This window comes from Cetorhinus maximus, chromosome 5 (genome assembly GCF_964194155.1).
Source record: "Cetorhinus maximus chromosome 5, sCetMax3.hap1.1, whole genome shotgun sequence".
In the NCBI taxonomy this organism is placed as follows: Eukaryota; Metazoa; Chordata; class Chondrichthyes; order Lamniformes; family Cetorhinidae; genus Cetorhinus; species Cetorhinus maximus.
In genome coordinates, this window is record NC_135883.1 from 23,038,206 (window position 1) to 23,058,845 (window position 20,640).

The following is a 20,640-nucleotide window of genomic DNA, read 5'->3' on the forward strand; positions in this document are numbered from 1 at the left end:
GAGCAATAGAATATTCTATCAGAAAGAAATATTGTGCAATGACTTAATAAGTCAGAAAAAAATATATAATTCCACCCCACCCCCACTAAATTTAGCATCCACCTTCAGGAAATTCATTGCTATGCAAGAGAAATGCTGCCACATTTTGAATCTAGTTCTACATGTAGACAGGAAAAAATGTCAGCTATGCTGAATGCATAGAAAAGAGTGGCTTTTTTTAAAATTAAACTACAATGTCTCAAGATGAGCACAAAAGGGTAATGAAACAGAAAGCTGCTGGTGACTCTTTTACCCTCTTTATGACATATGCATGTCTTCCAGTTCTTTGCAATAAAAAAATGTTGTGCATGTCATACATTGATAATTCTAAATCCTTTCAGTTTTGAAAGATTTATTTTTAAGCTCTTGAAACATGCAGCTCTTGCCTCACAATACCTTTTTAAATTAATGCAATTCAAAATTGCTGAGATTCATCAAAAGAATTGTCAAACTAAAGAGTTTACTGAATTGATGGTATTCCTAGAATTAAGATGAGCAATTTCAATCTTTATCTATTTTCGGTTTCACAGCCAAAGACCTCATAATTTTGACACAGCTTTCAGTCTTGCTGTGCTTTTACTTTTCAGTCAAATTGGCACGATCATTCATTTTTGCTTTTACATTAGAGAAAATATGACCGTTGTTTACCCTCAGAGGAAGTTTTGCTTTGTACAGGCTGTTATCTTGATTGATCCATATTTTAAAACTTGTTTCCCTGTGAGGTTCTGATTGTATATTCACATAGGCTTCTTTTGGTGTCTTAACTGACTACTAGAGTCTGTTTTTCTTCTTCTTCCTATTATTCACTTCCTATTAGTCATTCCAGCAGGATAGAACTGGAGCTAAGTAGTTCTGTAACTTGATTGTATTTTTTTTCTCCTATTGGGGCTTGAGGAGAGGGATAAAGTGAATTTGTTTTGTCCTAATTTTAACTATCTTTGTCCATCATTTATGGTGAAGTCGAGAGGAAAAGAAGGGTTCAGGTGAAGTGATGGTTGAAACCTCCCTAAGTATTCTTCCCTAGCATCAGAAATTTTGATTTTGTTATAATGTAATCTTATAGGCAAATCAGAATAGTGTTACGGTCAGCTGAGGAGGGATAGAATGACTCCCCTCTTTCCCTGTTAGTCAAACAACAAGTCAGTCAACAAGGCTTTTTTAAAAGGATATGCTTGCCAATTCAGTGAATGTTTAATTGTTTACATCTGACAACTGTGAAAGGTAGAAAGGTTTTCATCTAAGCTTTAAAGAAAAAGAGAATAACATTTATTGTATTTAAAAACAGACCTAAATAAAAATAATAAAAATAAACACTCAAGGGTTCACACACGCACGCACAAGTAAGTCGCAGGTTAAGTAGTTTAAATGTTCAATGAAAGCCAGTGGTATACGGATCTTGTAGATTGATGACTTGAATGGTTTCATATTGGGCTCAGTGGTCTTCCTGGGTACTGTGTTGAAATGATTAACAGATATTAACAGAATATTTATATCTTTTCTTTTGGAGCCAGCAGCTGTTGTGTTGATTCTTAAAGAACCGCCTGCAGCATGTAGATAAAACAACAGACAGGGCTTAAGTTTTCAGGCTGGATGGAGAGAGAGAGAGAGAGAGAGTACTATCTCAGGGTCCTGCTTCTTCTGATCTCTGATTTGGAGAAAAATAGTTTCTTAAACACAGAGGGTTAGTTGGCTCATCACATGAATCCCATCTCACCAACTGACCAGTTACCTAAACATGGTCGTAGCAAGTTGATTCCAGGTCCATGGTTTAGACATAATTAGATTATGGCTGGAAGTGTTCCCTTCTCAGCCAGGGTTCATTGTCCAAAGCGATGATGCCTAATGGCTTATTCCACATCCAGTTAGATACACAAGTGATTGTCTTGTGAATGGTTCAGGAGATGGGCTATTCACATTCCTCAAAGGTGATTGTCTCTAATGGGTCCTTCCAGACAGCCTGGCTTTGTAGTTTGCAGGGTACAGCTGTGTTAATGTTTGACCATCTTAGAAGCTGCTTCAGTGATTAAGTCATAGAAATGCTGTTGTTCTGTCTTTTAAAATTCAACTAGTGGTTTCAGCCCAATAAATACATATTCGATTTTCGATATAAAACTTGCCTCTACAACAATAGGAAAACTTGATTTATATGAATGCAAAATATCACAAAACATGAACATTATGCAGCAGAAATACAGTTGTTTAAAACAGGTATGAGTTAAGATTTTGAATAAAGGCACAACTATACAGTTCTCTTTCTGGTATGAAAGCAATATGCTGATAATGTAATAAAATTCTCCGAAGATATTCGATGAAATAATTGTAGCTCACACCATGTTGACATGAAGGCATTAGTTACTCAAAGTTTATGCAGCAGAATTAACATTGTTGTTAAAGCCACTAAATTAATAGTGTTATTCCAATAGCTAGGATATCAAAGCAGCACAGTTCAAAAATAATCACTTCTAGTACATTTAATGAATAATATTGATATATTTACAGTTTTAACATAGTGTGCGTTCTCTTAGGAAATGGCTTTATAGAGTACATGCCATGCATTTCCTAGCACTTGCAGTTTACTACAGGAAGGACACTATTCCCTCAAGATAATTATCTACTCACTTATTCAAAGTAGTGAATTTCACTTATTCCCAAATACAGCCTTCTGTGTTTCAAAACTTCTGCTTTGGGGAAATGAGGCTAACAATGCTAATAGTGTTATACCAATAGTTAGGATATCAAAGCAGCACAGTTCAAAAATAATCACTTTTTAGTACATTTTATGAACAATATTGTTCTAATTTATCTATATTGTTTTACAGATTTGCTACTGGGTAAATGCATCACATCTTTAATTTTGCTACATATCGTTTCATGATTTTTTTTTTGTTTTCTCATTTTAAAAAAACGTATGAATTAAAAGGCAGCTGATCCCAATCAGACTTTGCTCTATTATCCCTTGTTTTTCTTTAATCCTTAGTTGACCAATGACTTGTAAGTTATTTTGTTTTATTGTCTGACTGTTTGCCTTTCTTTTTTAACTACACAAATTGTATAAATCAAAAATAAGGAGCACAATTTGACAGCTCAGTACCCTGTTCAACTGTATTTGACTTGTTGTATATCTAACCTGGGAATGCATGAGACATGGTGATATGTTCATCTGCAGCATTAGTCTACCGTTCAGAAAAATTAAAAAAAGGAAAGACACTTCAGTTGGGGTTTTGTTGAACTTCAGATGCAGCATTTAATCTATAGCAGGTGATGCCGGGCTTTATAAGTGCTTGCTCACTTAGTTTTTATCTATATGTTCATATTTTTGAACTTCCCTTTAAGTAGTAAAACAGTAACAGCATTTTTAGCTACTGTCAATAAGCATTTAATTTGTACAATGATGTTCATTGAATGAAATACATTTATATTTGGAGTTACTCATGAGATATTGCACCTACATAGACAAACTCATGAGGTTATGTAGTTTTGATTTTGGGCATTCAAAGAATTGCAGTGACTATATGTGAAAGAAACTATCATTCCACAATATTACAAGTACTTTACAGTGGAATCCAATTAGATTAGATTGAGAACAGGTCAAACCTCACAGAGATTTTGCAGATTATTTTGTTTTGAAAGTTTTTTGGGATTTGTGTCTCGTCTGCTGTCCCCTCACTTTTGGGGTCTGGATCTAAATCCAGCTCCACCTCATGGAGTGCAAGTCCTGCTGCTGTTTTATTGAAGAGCTCTGGATGATAAATTAGGTAGTCTGCAGCATATAATTCACAAACTGACAGTAAAATGATAATCTCATTGAGTTTGAGAAATGGGAGAGTTGTCATTTAGGGTTTTAGACGTTGCTATATAATTAGTGGGGTAAAGCATTGGGTCCAATGGATAACATGGGCACAACTTGAAGGGTTAGGCAGCTGAAAATCAAATAATTTTCATGAATAATCCATGCCAAAACTTATGATCAATTTTAACATTGCTTTGTAACCTGTCTTTAGGTGGATTGTGCCTTATCTCTAGTACGTCTTGGCAAGGAGAGGAACATCCCTGGGTTAGAGGTTCTCTGTGATGATCTGATCACTCTGGAAACACTCGTGTATGAAGCAGGGGCTGATCCAACTCTTTCACTGAAGGAACTGCAACAGATGAAAGACATTGATAAACTGAGGCAATTACTGATCAATGTAGGATGTACAAATGTGATTTCAATAAGTCTTTCATATTATTAACATTGTACTACTATTTGGCAGTTTTTTGTGTAACTGGCATGCTTTTCAAAATTTTCAACATGCAAAAGCAATTCATGTGAAAAGTTTTCACTGACAACGTTTAAAAAAAAAACTCTGATACCCCACATTTTTCTCCATGTATAAGGCAAGGATGGCTAACTTGTTTCCAAGCCTCTGCCAACTCCACTTGAGCCATTGCAACAAAGGGTGGAATTTAATAGTTGTGCTCACCGGCCGGGAAACCAGTGACAACATCATTGCACAATGTTTGGGAGGGCCAATGGTATTAAACTCTGATTTGGCACTTACATTTCTGCCTTCAGTCTTCCCAGCTCCTCTGAGGGGAATTTCCACTCCAGAAATTGTAGTACAGGGCATGTCAGAGTCTGGCAGCACCACCAGGCGTGTTGGCCATTGCTGGTACTGCAGGAGGCCCAGGCAGAGGATCGGCGATGGAGCCCCAGGAATAGGGTTAGCAGGGCAAATTCACCAGGGCCAGGCAGTGAGGCCCCCGCAAGGTGATAGGGGTGTTAGGATTTAGGGTGGCCGGAGATCTTCACCATGGGTGGCGAATGCCTCCGGCGGGTGTCTCCATTGGGCATGGGCTGCACAAGTAGAAGGGACTGCCCACATTAAACTCTGCCCATTGTATCCAAGAGTACTTGACAGTGACTTGTTAGCTGATTTATTTTCCCCACCCCCTCATCAATGTGGAGTGAAAACTTTATGTAATTATGAACAAAAGCCAATGTCTAACCATTCCATGCAAGAACACAGGAGATTGCTGTATATGTTATATTTTCACATGATTCATTTTGATAATTTATCTCATTATTTTTGAATAAATTAAAAGTAATGGCATTGTGCTAAAATTCTTAAGCTTTTTAAGATGTTTAACTTTTCCCTTCTACCAAAAGTGTCTGAATACAAGTTACTGTTATGTAATTTAATGACTTTTTCCCTTTATATTCCTGTAGTCATCTGAGGAAATGTATATAAAGAATGTGTACCAGTGGGTGGTTCCATTCCTGCACCGCTGCGAGAGTCAAAATACAGGACTTGCAGATGAACTGCTAAGAGAGTACTTAGTAACAGAGGCAAAAGAGGATTTAAAATACCCATTGAAGATATTTCAGCAATCGAAACCTGACGTATGTTTGTTACTACTATTTGTTTGACTGGTTGCTTTAATAAATATTGAAATATGATTTTTTAAAAATTCTTCCACTGCGCCTCGTTATACCATATGTAGTTCCCTGGCTAAGGGCACGGTTTTAGCAATCAGCTCCTAGGTCTGTGCTGCAGTGTTCAAGTAATGGCTTGCCCATAATTGTTGTCTTGACCCTTCTGGGGAAATGACTGGCATATGCTGCTCTTTGGCATTCCTGAAATTGGGAATTGTGGAAAGGAACCCTTGACGTACCATGCTGTGGCATAGCACATTGTCGTAACAGCATGCTGTGTCATTTCATTTCTGGTGGAATTCTACTTTACAATTAATAAACCATCTAAATTTAAATGTGCACAATCATGCATTCAATTTCTACTGTTCATTTAGGCCCTGAGACAGGATGACATAAGGGGCACTTACTGTGAGCATTATGTTCAGACTACCAGGCTACCAGTGTTCTTAGCTTTGTACCAATACATATGTAGTCTCTAGTTTGTTCATCCTTGGGAACCGCTAGATTTTATGTGTATGATGTTTACATATCTGCTTTCATAGTGCTGATTGATCTCTTGATTTTGTGATTTTGCTTACCCAGATGTTTAAACTCAATTTAGTAACTTGCTTTACATTTATTTTTGGCATCATTTTGGATGCTTTTTATTTTAACAACAACAGCAAAATAAGCAATAAGAATAATAAAATAAGTTATAAAATTAGCATTTCTGTTCCTAAAATGCAATTGAAATATGGTTCATTCTATCCCTTTGTTTTCCTCAATTAGTGTCAGCAGAAAATTATTCCTGACCATCACCAGTTAATGGCAGTAGCCCTAGAATGTCTCTACAACTGCGATCGAGACGATCAACTGTCTCTCTGTTATGACGTGCTTGAATGTTTACCACAGAGGGGTTTTGGGTAAGTGTGATCCAAACTATGAAGATTGATAAGTTGATTGATTTGTTATGGAACAATGATTATTCTGAAAACTATTAATAAAAGCAAATAGTTGTCATTATACTTTCTTCTTCTACCTCATATATTTCCAAAAATGTATCTATCTTTTTAGTTGTGATTGAGGTTCACGAGATTAACAAATACCTTGCCATGGGGCAGGCAGGGGAATTGAGGAAATAATTGTTATTCCTAAGGGAGTTGTTGAGGCGGCTGGCAGAGATGCATTTAAGGGGAAGGTACCGTAGATAAGCACATAACTCATAAAGGAATAGAAGGATTAGTTCATAAGTTAGATGAAGAAGCATGGAAGGAGGCTCATATGAATCATAAGCATGGGCCCATGATATTAGAAACAGGAGTAGGCCATTTGGCCTGTCGAGCCTGTTCCACCATTCAATTAGATCATTGCTGATCATGTACCTCAATGTCTCTTTCCTGCATTATCTCCATATTCCCTAATGTCATTAGTCCCCAGAAAGCTATCGATTCCTGTCTTGAACATGCTCAATGACTGAGCTTCCGCAGCCCTCTGGGATAGAGAATTCTAAAGATTCACCACCCTCACCTCAGTCTTAAATGGCCTGCCCCTTATCCTGACGTCATATCCCCTGGCTTTGTACTCACCAGCCAGGAGGAACATCTTATCTACATCCACTCTGTCAAGCCCTGTAAGAGTTTTGTAAGTTTCAATGACGTCATCTCTCATTCTTTGAAATTCTAGAGAATACAAACCCAGTCTCCTCAATCTCTCCTCTTAAGACAATCCTGCCATCCCAGGGATTGATCTGGTGACGCTTCGTGGCACCCCCTCTATGACAAATATATCCCTCCTTAGATAAGGGGACCAAAATTGTGCACAATACTCCAGGTGAGGTCACACCAAGGCTCTATACAACTGCAGCAAGCCATCTTTACTCCTGTACTCAAATCCCCTCGCAATGAAGGCCAACATACCATTTGCCTTCCTCATTGGTTGTTGCACCTGCATGCTAACTTTTAGAGATTCATGAACAAGGACACCCAGATCCCTTTGGACACCTGCACTTCCCAACCTCTCACCATTTAAGAAATATTATGACTCTTGGTTTTTCTACCAAAGTGAATAACTTCACACTTATTCACATTATATTCCATCTGCCATGTTCTAGCCCTTTCACTTAGCCTGTCCAAATGCTCTTGAAGCTTCCTTACATCCTCCTCGCAACTTACATTCCCACCGAGTTTGGTGTTAACAGCAAATTTGCAAATATTACAATTGGTTCCCACATCCAAATCATTTATATAGATTGTGAACAGCTGTGGACTGAGCCGGACCCTTGCGGTACCCCGCTCGCCACAGCCTACCATCCTGAGAATGATCCGTTTATTTGCACTCTCTGCTTTCTATCTGATAACCAATCCTCGATCCATGCAAGTCTGTTTCCCCCAATCCCATGCGCTCTAATTTTATTTACTAACCTGCTGTGTGGAACCTTATCAAAATCCTTCTGAAAATCCAAATACACCACATCCACTGGTTCTCCTTTATCAATGCTACAAGCATCATCCTCAAAAAAAACTCCAACAAGTTTGTCAAACATGATTTTTCTTTCATAAATCCATGTTGACCCTGCCCAATTTTACCGTTCCTTTCTAAATGTCCAGTTATCACATCCTTTATAATATATTCTAACATTTTCCCTACTACTGACGTCAAACTAACGGGTCTTTAGTTCTCCATTTTCCCTCTTCCTCCCTTCTTAAATAGTGGGGTTACATTTGCTACATTCTAGCCCACCGGAATGATGTGTTCCTCTGCTCCAAATTCTATGTAATTCTACATTGGTAAACCCCTGTCGTCTTGCTAACATTTTTAAAAAAAAATGAATTATTTTATAAAAATATATGGCCCGGAATTTCTTGAAAACTTGTGCTGAAACAAATGGTGTAACTATGGCGTATCTTGACTTTTAATGCAAAAGTTTATGTGGGAGGATTTTCCCCTTGTTGGGTGGGCGGGCCCAGGAGAGGCCGCGCAACAGATCTCCGCCAGCGATCGGGCCCCGACCGCGATTTCACGCTGGCTGGCCAATTAATGGCCAGCCAGCATGAATTGTGTGATGAAACGCTCAGCACTGCCTGAGTAGGGACTGAGGAGGATGAGTGCAGAAATCAGCGCATGCGCCCGGGTGCACTCACAGAAAACTCCCTGAAGGCACAGAGCTGCCTCAGGCAGCTGAAGATTTTTCGCATGAAAGGTAAATTTTAAAAGAAAGGAAAACATGTCCCCTGTGCAGGGACATGTTAGAAATGAGATTTAACTTATTTTCAATTAACACCGGAAACCTCATCCCGCTTGTGGATGAGGTTCCCTCAAAAATCAAAAGGCCACTTGGCCTTTTCGCCTGCCAGCCAAACATAAGATTGGACAGGCAGGGAAAAATTCAGCTCAATTAATTTATGGGCTTAACCGCCCTCTTAATTGCCACCGGGCGCTCTGCCGACTCCCGCACGCCTGCTGACTGAAATATCGCGAGGTCGGGACACTTGCCTGACGTCATTGCTATTTCATGCTTGTGCGTGCTGAGCGCGCGCCTGCACTCCAAGGTGAAAATCCAGCCCCTGGAAATTTAGGCATAGGTGACTTGTGCCATTTTGACATTATTCCCAAATTTTCTCAATTTGTGTCAATTTCTGTGGTATCTTCGTCAAATTGCCCAGTAATTTTGCTTCATCAAATCAACTCCTCAACCCTGCCTCACACAATAAAGTAGTGCAGATTACATGAATTTCTGAATGGACTGTAGACTGGGACAGAACCCAAGGCATTGATTCTGGTCATTTATGGTGTATTCTTTTATTTTTTTGAGGCAATTTTTTTTATTCTCCTCACTGAGCCCTAAAGTGTGTTTTCTGTATCTTTGAATGCATTTTTAATCAAGATGATTTGCATTAAAAATTGAAAACCTTCCACTATCGTATTTTCTTAATTATGTTCTGCCTAATGTCCATAAATGATGGTTCGATATCTTTTGATAATCTTAATGCATGAAAAGGGTCTTAAAGAAGGAATATGCCTAAGTTCAGTACTTTCCTCCCCATTTCCATTTGTATAATGCCTATTTTCCCCTTTAGCATATGCTAATGAGAGTTTTGAGATATTTAGGAAATTACATTTAAAAATTTCTATTTTGTTTTTAATTAACATCGGAAACCTCAACCCACCTGTGGACGAGGTTTCCTCAAAAATCTAAATGCCACTTGGCCTTTTTGCCCGCCCACACATGAATTAGGAACAGGAGTGGGCCACTCAGCCCTTCTAGCCTGCCCCGCTATTCAATGGATCATGACTGATTTGATTGTAACCTCAACATTCCCGCCTGCCCCTGATAATCTTTCAACCCCTTGCTTATCAAGAATCTATCTACCTCTGCCTTAAAAATATTCAAAGACCCTGCTTCCACTGCCTTTTGAGGAAGTGTTACAAAGACTTTCAACCCTCTGAGAGGAAAAAAAATCCTCCTCATCTCTGTCTGAAATGGATTAGCCCTTATTTTTAAACACTGGCCCCTAGTAATAGATTTTCCCAAAAGAGGAAATATCCTGTGCATGTCCACCAAGACCACTTAGAATCAGAATGTTTCAATCAAGTCGCCTCTTGCTCTTCTAAACACCAGCCGACAGAAGCCTGACCTTTCCAACCTTTCCTCATAAGGCAACCCGTCCAATCCAGGTATTAGTTTAGTAAACCTTCTCTGAACTGCTTCCAATGCATTTACATCCTTCCTTAAAGAAGGAGACCAATACTATGCACGGTACTCCAGATGTGATCTCACCAATGCCTGTATAACTGAAGCATAACCTCCCTACTTTTGTATTCAATTCCTCTCGCAATAAATGATAACACTCTATTTGCTTTCCTACTTACTTGCTGTACCTGCACACAAGCCTTTTGCAATTCATGCACTAGGACCCCTAGATCCCTCTGCATCTCAGAGCTTTGCAATCTCACCATTCAGATAATATGCTTTTTTATTTTTCCTGCCAAAATGGACGATTTCACACTTTCCCACATTGTACTCCATTGACCAGGTCTTTGCCTACTCACTTAACCTATCTGTATCCCTCTGTAACCTCCTTGTATCCTCTTCACACCTTTCTATTCTACCTATCTTTGTGTCATCAGCAAATTTAGCATCCATACCTTCGGTCCCTAAATCCAAGTCATTTATATAAATGGTAAAACGTTGAGGCCCCAGCATTAATCCCTGTGGCACATTGCTCGTTACATCTTGCCAACCAGATAAGACCTATTTATGGCTACCCCCCTGTTTCCTGTTAGCTAGCCAATCTTCTATCCATGCCAATATGTTACTCCCGACACTATGAGCTTTTATTTTTCACAATAACCTTTGATGTGGTACCTCATCAAATGCCTTCTGGAAATCTAAATACAATATATCCATTGGTTCCCCTTTGTCCACAGCATATGTTACTTCTTCAAGAAACTCCGATAAATTAGTTTCACTTTCATAAAGCCATGTTGACTCTGCCTGATTACACTGAATTTTTCGCAGTGCCCTGCTGTAACGTCTTTAAGAATAGCTTCTAACAGTTTCCTTATGACAAGTGTTCAGCTAACTGGCCTGTAGTTTCCTGCTTTCTGTCTCCCTCCATTTTTGAATAAAGGATTTACATTCGCTATTTTCCAATCTAATGGAACCTTCACTGAATCTAGGGAATTTTAGAAAATCAAAACCAACGCATCAACTATCTCACTAACCACTTCTTTTAACACCCGAGGATGAAGTTCACCAGGATCAGGTGACTTGTCAGCCCTCAACTCTAACAATTTCCTCAGTACCGTTTCCTTGGTAATTATTATTTTCCTGAGTCCCTCCCTCCCTTCCATTTCCTGATTTACAGCTTTTTCTTGGATGTTGCCTGTATCCGCTATAGTGAGGACCAATGTAAAATACCGGCTCAATTCATCTGCCATCTACTTATTTTCCATTTTTAATTCCCCAGACTCACTTTCTATAGGACCAACACTCACTTTGTTAACTCTTTTATTTTTTAATATATATATACATATATATATATATACTGTTATTACCTGTCTTTATGTCTCTTGCTAGCTTTCTCTCATACTCATAATTTTTCCTGCATTATCAACCTTTAGGGCATTCTTTGCTATTTTTTTATATTCTGTCCAATCTCCTGACCTGCCACCCAACTTTGCACAATCATATGCTTTTTCTTTAAGTTTGATAGTTCTTTAATTTTTTTTAGTTAACCATGAATGGTGGGTCCTTCCCTTGGAATTTTTCTTTCTTGCTGAGATGGTACTATTCTGTGTATTCAGAAATATCACCTTAAATATCCACCACTGCATCTCTGTTGACCTATCCCTTAACCTAATTTGCCAGTTCACTTTAGCTAGCTGTGCTTTCATGCCCTCATAATTGCCCTTAAGCTTAAATACTAGTGTTGAACCCACTCTTCTCTCCCCCGAACTGAATGTTGGAGAAATTCAGGACTATGTACACATGATGTTCACTCACTGTGGGGTAGAGTAATTAAATAATAAATTTGATGGGTAATTGGTTTCAAAACTGTACAGTCCTCTGCACAAACACTAGATTGAGAGCATTAAACAGTACAGTGATTATTACTTTGGTTTAATTCATTTCACTTCCATGACAGATCCTAGCGTAAAATTTGTCACTTTGAGAATGAGGTTAGCCAGAGCTTGACTTGTTTCCAGCCTGAAATGAGTGTCACTGCTGTATTGGAATTCAAGACTGCATAAAGTGATTGACCTGTTTTCACAGAAGGATTGATCCCTTATGCATTCCTTCCTTTCTTCATTTGTATTCTTCATTTCTGATGGACAACACAGATAATTATTGCAGCTCCAAAACTGGCCTCAGCGGATATCCTCCAAATTTTGTTAGTCATTAATGTCAATGCTTCATTGTGCCCCTATGGGTGAAATAAATGCAATAACCATCCTCCTTGATGAGTTATTAAAAGGCAGTTTTTGAGATCTCAATGTTAAATGAATCTTGTTAAAACGAGAGCAATAATGTTGACTAGCGAATAACGTTGATTGGAGGAAATAGATTATTTGTTAGGACACCAATGCAAGAGCCATGACTGTGCGATTATAGTTGAACTGGGATATTTAAGTCACCTTAGTCTTTTGAGCTATATATACAGCAGATAAAATAACCTTTCTTGTGCTTGTAGGTGATTCTTCATTAAGCTAGCACACTTTAATTTCTTGATTCAAGTGCTTGAAAACAAAATCTTCAGTAATGCTTTAGCCTCATTTTACTCAACTCCCTTTGCCATACGCTGTAACACAATTATTGTGATCTCAAATTTCTGATGATAATGGTTATGCCTATTGACCTAATTTTGCTAGCACCGAGTGAACCCCAACTTTTGATTGTAAAACCTGTCATACCTTTCAAGCATAATGCTACTTGAAACTTCTAAATTTCTTCCGATGGTTCTTTCAGTTTTTCAGGAAATTTCCAATTCCTCCCTTTCTTTACCCAGCTTGCCAGGATTCAGGTGTTGAATGTCATTTCCCTCAGAGCACTAAATATATTTTGTTGCAAGAATATTTTTATATAGCCCTCTCACTTTGAGTAAAACCATATCTAAGCAAAGATTTGCCTGTAGGCTAATACAATGTGTGGCATGCTGAGGAAAACCTGGAATGTTAATAATATTTCAAATTATTTTCAATATTTTTCAATTGGATTTATCAGCAAAAGTAGATCGGTTTTGGGGGCCCAAAAATATCCCATCTTCCTCCTAGAGTGCTATTTGGTCAGAATCTTGGGTTGCGGGGGAGGTATAAAGAAAAGTTATGTCAGGTAGTTGTTCTGCAATTTTGTATCAAATAGAGCCCTATGTAGTGGTACTATCACTTGACTTGTGAAACCAGAAATTGCTAGCAAGTTAAACACAGGTATATAAAAACAAATTTCATTTTGTTTTTATTACAGCCAAGAAACAGAAGTGACAAAAACTCTACACGATCAGGTTGACTTGTTGGAACAACATCTAAGGTAGAATTTATTCCCTCCTGAATTGTACTTCCTTTTTAAAAAAAAACAAAATTAAAAAGTTGCTCATGATGAGGTATATTGTCAGCAATAAAGTGCAATTAAATATGTATATGTATTTTCCTCTTCATTTTGAAGTAATAATAATGACAGGATGGTTTCTTTATATGTATTTTTCACTATTCCCATCTCTCTTCATCCTTCTCCAGTTTGAGCAATACAGTATTATGCTGGGCTTAAGAAAGAGGTTTGCACCGATAACCATCTGGGAAAGACAAGCACTATTAGAAGCTGGAATCAAACCATGAATATTTCTTGTTTACAGAGTGCCAGCAGAAGTAGAACATCTCAGCTTTTTTAAAGATGGGGAGGATAGAATAATGATAAATCCAGGAAATTAGACCATTCACTCTATTCAACCATCCCACAAACTATTACAAATATAACGTTTGTATGTTTGTTATGTTTTGGGACTGTCTGTTAAATTTAGGTAAATGGAATTGTGAAAAGGGTCAAGTGACCTGCTCGAAATCCTGCTTGACAACAAGCCTAGACTGCTTGGTGGCAATGGGGACAGTGAGGCCCAGATTGATTTACTGAGAAGAAAGTGCAAGATGTTCGTACCTGTTTTCAATGGCAAGGGCATCTTGGTCTCCATGTCTCACAGGCAAGTGTTAGGAATATCAGGTTTTGTAAATGCTTATAATTTAAACTGTTTATGTAGTTTCAAGATAGAATGGAGTTTGGGGCCTAAAGTACATCTAATTAGCATTTCTACCTGGATAAAAGGCCCATATGATTCATTTGTCATGGAGCTGGGCTTTGAGATGGAAAGAGCCCATAGCAAACCATTGTACCATTGGGTTACAGGGGTTTTTTTTAAGATATCCCTGAACGTCACAGACAGGTATGCCTGCAGAGAGATTGAGGCAGCCAGTCTCTATTGTTCACCATGCAGAATGCGGGTGGGAGCTTGGAATGGAGAGAACAAGTTCTTGAGAATTTAAATGAATCTAGCTTTGGCTAGCAGGAGGAATCTCCAGGGTAACCCTAAATGCGAAAGTCAGTTTATGGATTAGAAGTTATTTGGTTGGAAAAGGAAAAAAGGAAATAAGCCCTCGGGAGATGAGGATCATTTTGGTTCCTGGAGAACGAATGAAGTGTCTACCTGAGAGAGAGTGTAAAGTACAACTGTAATGTGGGATTTTCAGTCGTTTTAAATGGGGAAAACTTTTCTGTAGTTTAGATTACAAGTTGCCAACTGAATAGTGTTTAGACAATAACAAAAATACCTGGAAAAACTCAGCTGGTCTGACAGCATCTGCGGAGATGCTGTCAGACCAGCTGAGTTTTTCCAGGTATTTTTGTTTTTGTTTTGGATTTCCAGCATCCACAGTTTTTTGCTTTTTTCTTAGTGTTTAGACAATGTTGCTTTTCATTTGTTTGTTACAGGACAATTCTTAAAGCTTGAAATCTTGTGTGATCCTTCGAGTTAGTCACTGGAAATTCAGATATCTTTTTAAAAGTTAATTGTCTCTACCGGGATCGTAACCGAACATCTCCAGTGTGATGTCCCCAACAAATGCATTTTTCCCTCCCCTTCCCTCTTAGCATTCCAAAGGGACCATTCCACCCGTGACATCCTGGTCTGTTCTTCCATCATCCTTGGCACCCACTCACTATCCCATGCAAGCGCAGGTGATGCAACTTCTGCCCCTTCCAAACATCCAGGACCCCAAATGCACTACTCCAAGTGAAACAACAATTTACTTGACTTCTTGCAATTGACTGCTCACAATGTAGATTTCTAGATTGGAGAGACCAGATGCAGAAAGTGTAATTACTTTACTGAACACTCAGTTCAGTCTGCAAGTGAAACCCTGAGCTTCTAGTCACTTGATGCTAATTCCCTGCCCCATTGCCACTCTGAGCTCTCTTTCTTCAGCTTTATACACCGTTCCAATGAACCTCAGAGTAAGCTTGTAGAACAGTAGCTCATTTTTTTTTTGGAAAAGATCTTTACGGCTTTCTGGGCCCAACATTGAGCTCAGCAACTTCAGATCATAAACTCTTCTTTGGCTATCAGGTGCTGGTAATAACTCTATTTTTACCATTTATAGCTCCACTGGACTAGTGTTGTCCAATACGCTCACCACATGTGCGGTCACAGTCGGGTGGTAAATTGATACTCGTCGTTTTTAGAGCCAATCAACATTGAATTGGTTTAAAATTGCAATAGTGTGTATGATTATGGGTGTCACTTGCTAGACTGCTGTTTGTAGTGTGTCCCTGTTTGAGCAAGGAAAAATCAACCACCTTGCTGTAAAACAGAAGTCACACATCAGTCAGGCCGTAACTTTGCTTATCATAACAGAGTTCAGTTGTCAGGTTTCTAGTTTCCTGGAAGCTGAAGGGCCACTTGTTTAATGGAACAAAAAAAACCAGTCTGCTATTTGTTACCTTCTCTGTTCATGTTCTCTCTGGGTGCCTCTAAATAACAAACATTTGGATCTATGGGACTGCTTTGTGAAGCGCTGTGAAAACAGGGCCTTTGTGAGGACAGCGGCCCAATTACTCAAAATCTTTTAGGTGAATGGAGTGACATGGGCTGCACGACTGAAAAACTTGGTTTCATTCAGCTGGTAGTCAGTGATTTTTTTCAAAACAGTTAAAACCTGTGAGCAATGGACAGTGCTGCATGGCTGCTAATGAGGGTTGGAATGTACCATTATGGCAAGCTGGGGCAGTGCAGCAACATCCAAATGTGTTTGGCCTTCACCTTAATAGATCTGTTGAAACGAGTGATTGAAAGGAATAGGATACTATTGCGGTGGTAGGAGAGATGGTAGGAGGTTGGCACATGTCCAAGCCTAATAAATATCCAGATGCTGCATCCTGTAATTACAGGTGGCAGAGTAAGCAAGGCAAGAATCAGAGTGCAGAAGCTGATATGTAGAGATTTATCAATCCTTCCTCTCTCTCTCTCTCTCTCTCTCTTCCCCCCCCCACCACCCCGCAAATCCAGAGTCTCTTAATATATCGACCCTGATAAAATAGGGACAGTAGTATTGAAGAAATTTGTTTTTTCATATAAACTGGAGCACACTATCAGGAACAAAATGCTTAAATTAACAGAATGTCATGGCCCTTTGAGAGCGTATACAGCAGGCTTGCTTTGTGGAATTGTTGGATTGCAAAATTCCTTTGAAGCTGTTCCCTATTTCTGGCAGTGGGAGTATCAGCCTTGATTGCCAATCATTTAAAACACGAATTCAAATATTTTCAAAATATTGCACACTTGTTTTATATATCTTGTATCATAGTGAACATGGTGACCTGATCACCACAAGTTTGGTGGGCATCGAAACCCTATTGGAAAATGCTGCTCTAGACCTTGTTTCTTTCTTGACCCATTACCATTCCCTTTTGCCTTTATATTATTGGCCCAAATATTCCGGTTTCCGGATCATCGGAGACCGAACATATGACTTAAGATGCGCGTCGGGACCCTGCGGAAGTTATGACACGCTGACCTTTGTGGGAATTGCCCAAGAAGCTTGAACTTCCAATGGGCAATTCCTCTGCTCCCGCGACCCTCCGAAAAAGCCTTTAACTCGGAGTTAGAGTCGGAGTCTTAAGATAGTTCCACGGTACGTATCTGTGAAGTTACCCAGGAAATGTTAGACAGATTAACACCTGGGTAACTACACAACTGATGCCCAAATCACACTCACTGATCTGCTAACCACCACCCCCGACTACTCCACTGAGCCCCTGACTAACCTCCCCCCAATGACTACACCCGACTCAACCACGTTACCACCTCCAGCCCTCAACCCAACCTCACTACCCTCCAACCCACTCACCCACCTATGGACCTGCCACCCTGCTGACCTTGCACCCCCTACCCATTTACCTCACCTAACTACACACCCTGCCACCCTACCCATTCACCCGTTCTCCCGTTTACTAACATCCAAACTGTACTTTAAACTTACCATAGGGCAGCTAGCTCCCCCATACTCTGCATGCTGCCATTGAAGTTTCGGAAGAATGCTCCGCTCCACATTTTTAGTAAAGCCATGCTCAGAAGACACAACAAGAAATGAGGAGCAGCGTCAAGGCAGGGGAGAGTTTGAGCAGAGCAGCATTCTGACAATGATTGCCACTCCTCGAGCAATCCAGGTCAATATCTCTTTTGTCATTTAATCACTCTCACCTTCTACACTATCACAGGCCTTCCCTTATATTCTTTTCTCTCCTTCTTCATTTCCTTCCCTCTTTACTTTCTTAAAATCTGATACATTTGTAACTTTTTCCAGTTTGTGGTGAGGAAAAGTCACCAACCTTGAATTGTTAACTCTATTCCTCTCTCCACAGCCTCTGCTTGACTTTTTTGGAAGAGGAAATAATCAACTTCCTACAAAAAACCTAGTATGCTTTGTAGGTGATTGATTATCTCTGGTTCCCAACAATCAGTGCATCATCTGGCAAAATATTTTACAACTGAGTAGGTGTACTTCCACTATAAAAGCACACCCACGTTACATGCTGGCTTGTGGAAGATGCTAAGTCTGTTTGAGACATTGCTTTGTGTCACAGTAAATAGTTATGTTGATCTCTGCATGTGATATTAATGAATGTCTGAGTTCAGTTAAACGTCACATGGTTGCTTTTATTTAGGCCAGCTTTTTACCATCATTCCTTTGAGGTGCGTGCATATATAAGGATATACAATAAGTATTTGATTAGTAGTTTGCTTGTACCATATTGTTTTAAGTTTGTGTTTAAAAAAAATTGAGTGGGAGCATGGTCCATGAGCATGGTAGGCAGACAGTGTATATGATAGCAGTAGGGATAACAGTTGTGGGGCAGAAGTGGAAGAAGGGCAGGACAGCTGAGACAGAGGTTAGTGGGGCTGGGGGGGTGGGGGGGTGGGGAGCGTGTGTCGGGGGGTGTGGTGGAAGGGCTTGGGGAGTTGGTGCTGGAGTGTGGAATGGCAATAGAAAGGACAGTAGGTGTGCCAGGCAGAACCTGCAATGCCTGGAAACAGATAGGTGTCTGAATAAATTGCTGATAGAAGAACCAACAGCCCACAGTTGATGGGACAGAAGATGGAACAAAGCAGGCTAATTGAGACTGCTATGGATGATGGAAAAAGTGTCAGCAGAAGCAGGAGTGGCCTTATCTGTACATAGATAGTTCAGACATTCAGTTTGATCTGCAGTTCTGGGAATTGCTTCCTTTTTTTTGTTGAAGCTTTGGAACTATTTTAATTTGCAGAATTAACACAACCAGCCCATGCTTGCAAAACTCAAAACACAGTACCCAACATTAGATGTGATTCCGCAATTGGACGACATTTGCTAAACAATCCCCAGTGTGCTAAGAATTAAGCTGACAACTAATTTAAGATTGTCACTCGGGCTTGCAGTGTGGTGCATTTGCGTGTACTGGAAGCTACGTATCTTAATACACAGGGTTCTGTTCTTTGCAGACAAAAAGAACATGTATACATTAGGCCTGTTTCAGCTAAACAAAATAAGTGACAGCCATTCACTGGTTCATTCCCCAGGGCAATGTCTTGACCAATCAGCCAAGCTATATGGTTTAAATTTTGAACACTGCATGTGTCAGGAAGATGTAATAATTCTCATAACGTTATTGGAATTTATTGTAAAATAGTGGTATCTGTGTCTATGTGTGTGTGTATGTGACTTAATTGGGTTAAAGGCAACTGGTCTGAAGGCTTTGATGTAGTAGAAGATGAGCTAGGCTTGAAATATTAAGTAGGTAAACATAGGTGCCAAGGAAACATTTGCATTTTTAAATAAACCAGACTAGATTGTTTTCAAAAGAGAGAGTGAAATGTGTCACCTAGCCAGGTGAAGTTCGGAAACAGTGTGTTTATTTTTCCCAAAGATTACTGGTAAAACTTAGTGTTATGAGAGATTTTTATTATCAGAGAAGTAAAGTCCAAAAACATAGTGAAACAATGGGGAATTTGCATTCAAAGGGAAAATATGTACAGAGGAGCAAAGGCTGTGTGTAAGGGTAGGCATTTTAGGATCTAACAAGAGTGAAAAGCCTTCAGCATCTACACCTCAAGCTGCTGTCTGCAAAGAACTGAAGTTAAGGGAACTCACTTTGAATTGGATTGTCAGGGTATCATGTTTGCCTGGGTCTTTTAAAAATCTCTGTGTCTTACTGTTGCCTTAACGGAAGTGTAATTGGGAGTTAGATTAAGTAAGGGATTTAGAAGTTATTATAGTAGTAATTTGTAGACATATGTATGTGCTTAAAATAATTTCTCTTATTAATAAATGTTTAATCTAGTTTTGTAAAAAATCTATAAGACTTGGTGGCCTTATTACTAATGAATTCAAGGCACACATCTCAAAACTTACACAAATTGCAAAGCAAGTTGTGGTAATTGTTTCAAGCTTCCCTCTGAGATTTGAACAACTCATCATTTACCATTGGCTGTGCTATAACAGCTTGGCAGTTAACTGTCAGTCATCATCAACTGGTGCATTCTCCATGGCAACGCCTCTACCAACCAGAGTCCACTTTCCAACCAATCAGCATAAATTGTTACAAAAACAGAAAATACTAGAAAAATCCAGCAGGTCAGACGGCATCTGTGGAGAGGGAAACAGAGTCCGTATGCCTTTTCTTCAGAGCTACAGAAGTAGAAATGTACTGAAATTTATACTGTTTAAAGGGGCTGGATAGAAGGCCAGTGATAGGTGGGGGCAAAGGAGAGATTGACAAAGATGTCATGAACAAAAGGACAAAAGGAGTGATAATGGTAGTGGTAAGGGCTAAAAAAGGTGCTGATACTGGCATTAAGGTGTAAGAAAGCAGAATGTGATAATAGCAGGGCAAGGATAAGCACTCTGAGTGCACTCGGAGATTGCAGCGCTTTTTCGCACGCCTGTGTGAAAGAGCGCTGGCCTCGACTCTCTCCTCCCCCCGCCCTCACAGGTAGTACTGCTACCGCTTGCGTCTTACACTGGGCGGGCCTTAATTGGCTCACCCACTTAAAATGGCGGCGTGGAGCCGATCACGGGCGGCAATCGGCTCCGCACCCACTCCTGCCAAGCCCGCCCGCCACCTGAAAAATTCAGGCCCATATGTTACAGGGAGTTGCAGCACTAATATTTTATGACTACTTCCCTCA

The 20,640-nt window shown here is 39.6% G+C and overlaps 1 protein-coding gene across 2 annotated transcripts in view; it reads left to right on the forward strand.

Moving 5' to 3' along the window:
* nbas (NBAS subunit of NRZ tethering complex) overlaps window positions 1–20,640 on the forward strand; it is a 248,466-nt gene that overhangs the window by 87,763 nt on the left and 140,063 nt on the right. The window contains exons 24-27 of one of the 2 annotated variants that reach the window (XM_078541594.1): window positions 4,041–4,241; window positions 5,249–5,422; window positions 6,224–6,357; window positions 13,398–13,460. In XM_078541594.1, the coding sequence (XP_078397720.1) occupies window positions 4,041–4,241; window positions 5,249–5,422; window positions 6,224–6,357; window positions 13,398–13,460 (572 nt within the window). The remainder of the gene's footprint in view (window positions 1–4,040; window positions 4,242–5,248; window positions 5,423–6,223; window positions 6,358–13,397; window positions 13,461–20,640) is intronic. The other variant, XM_078541595.1, reaches the window with a different exon arrangement.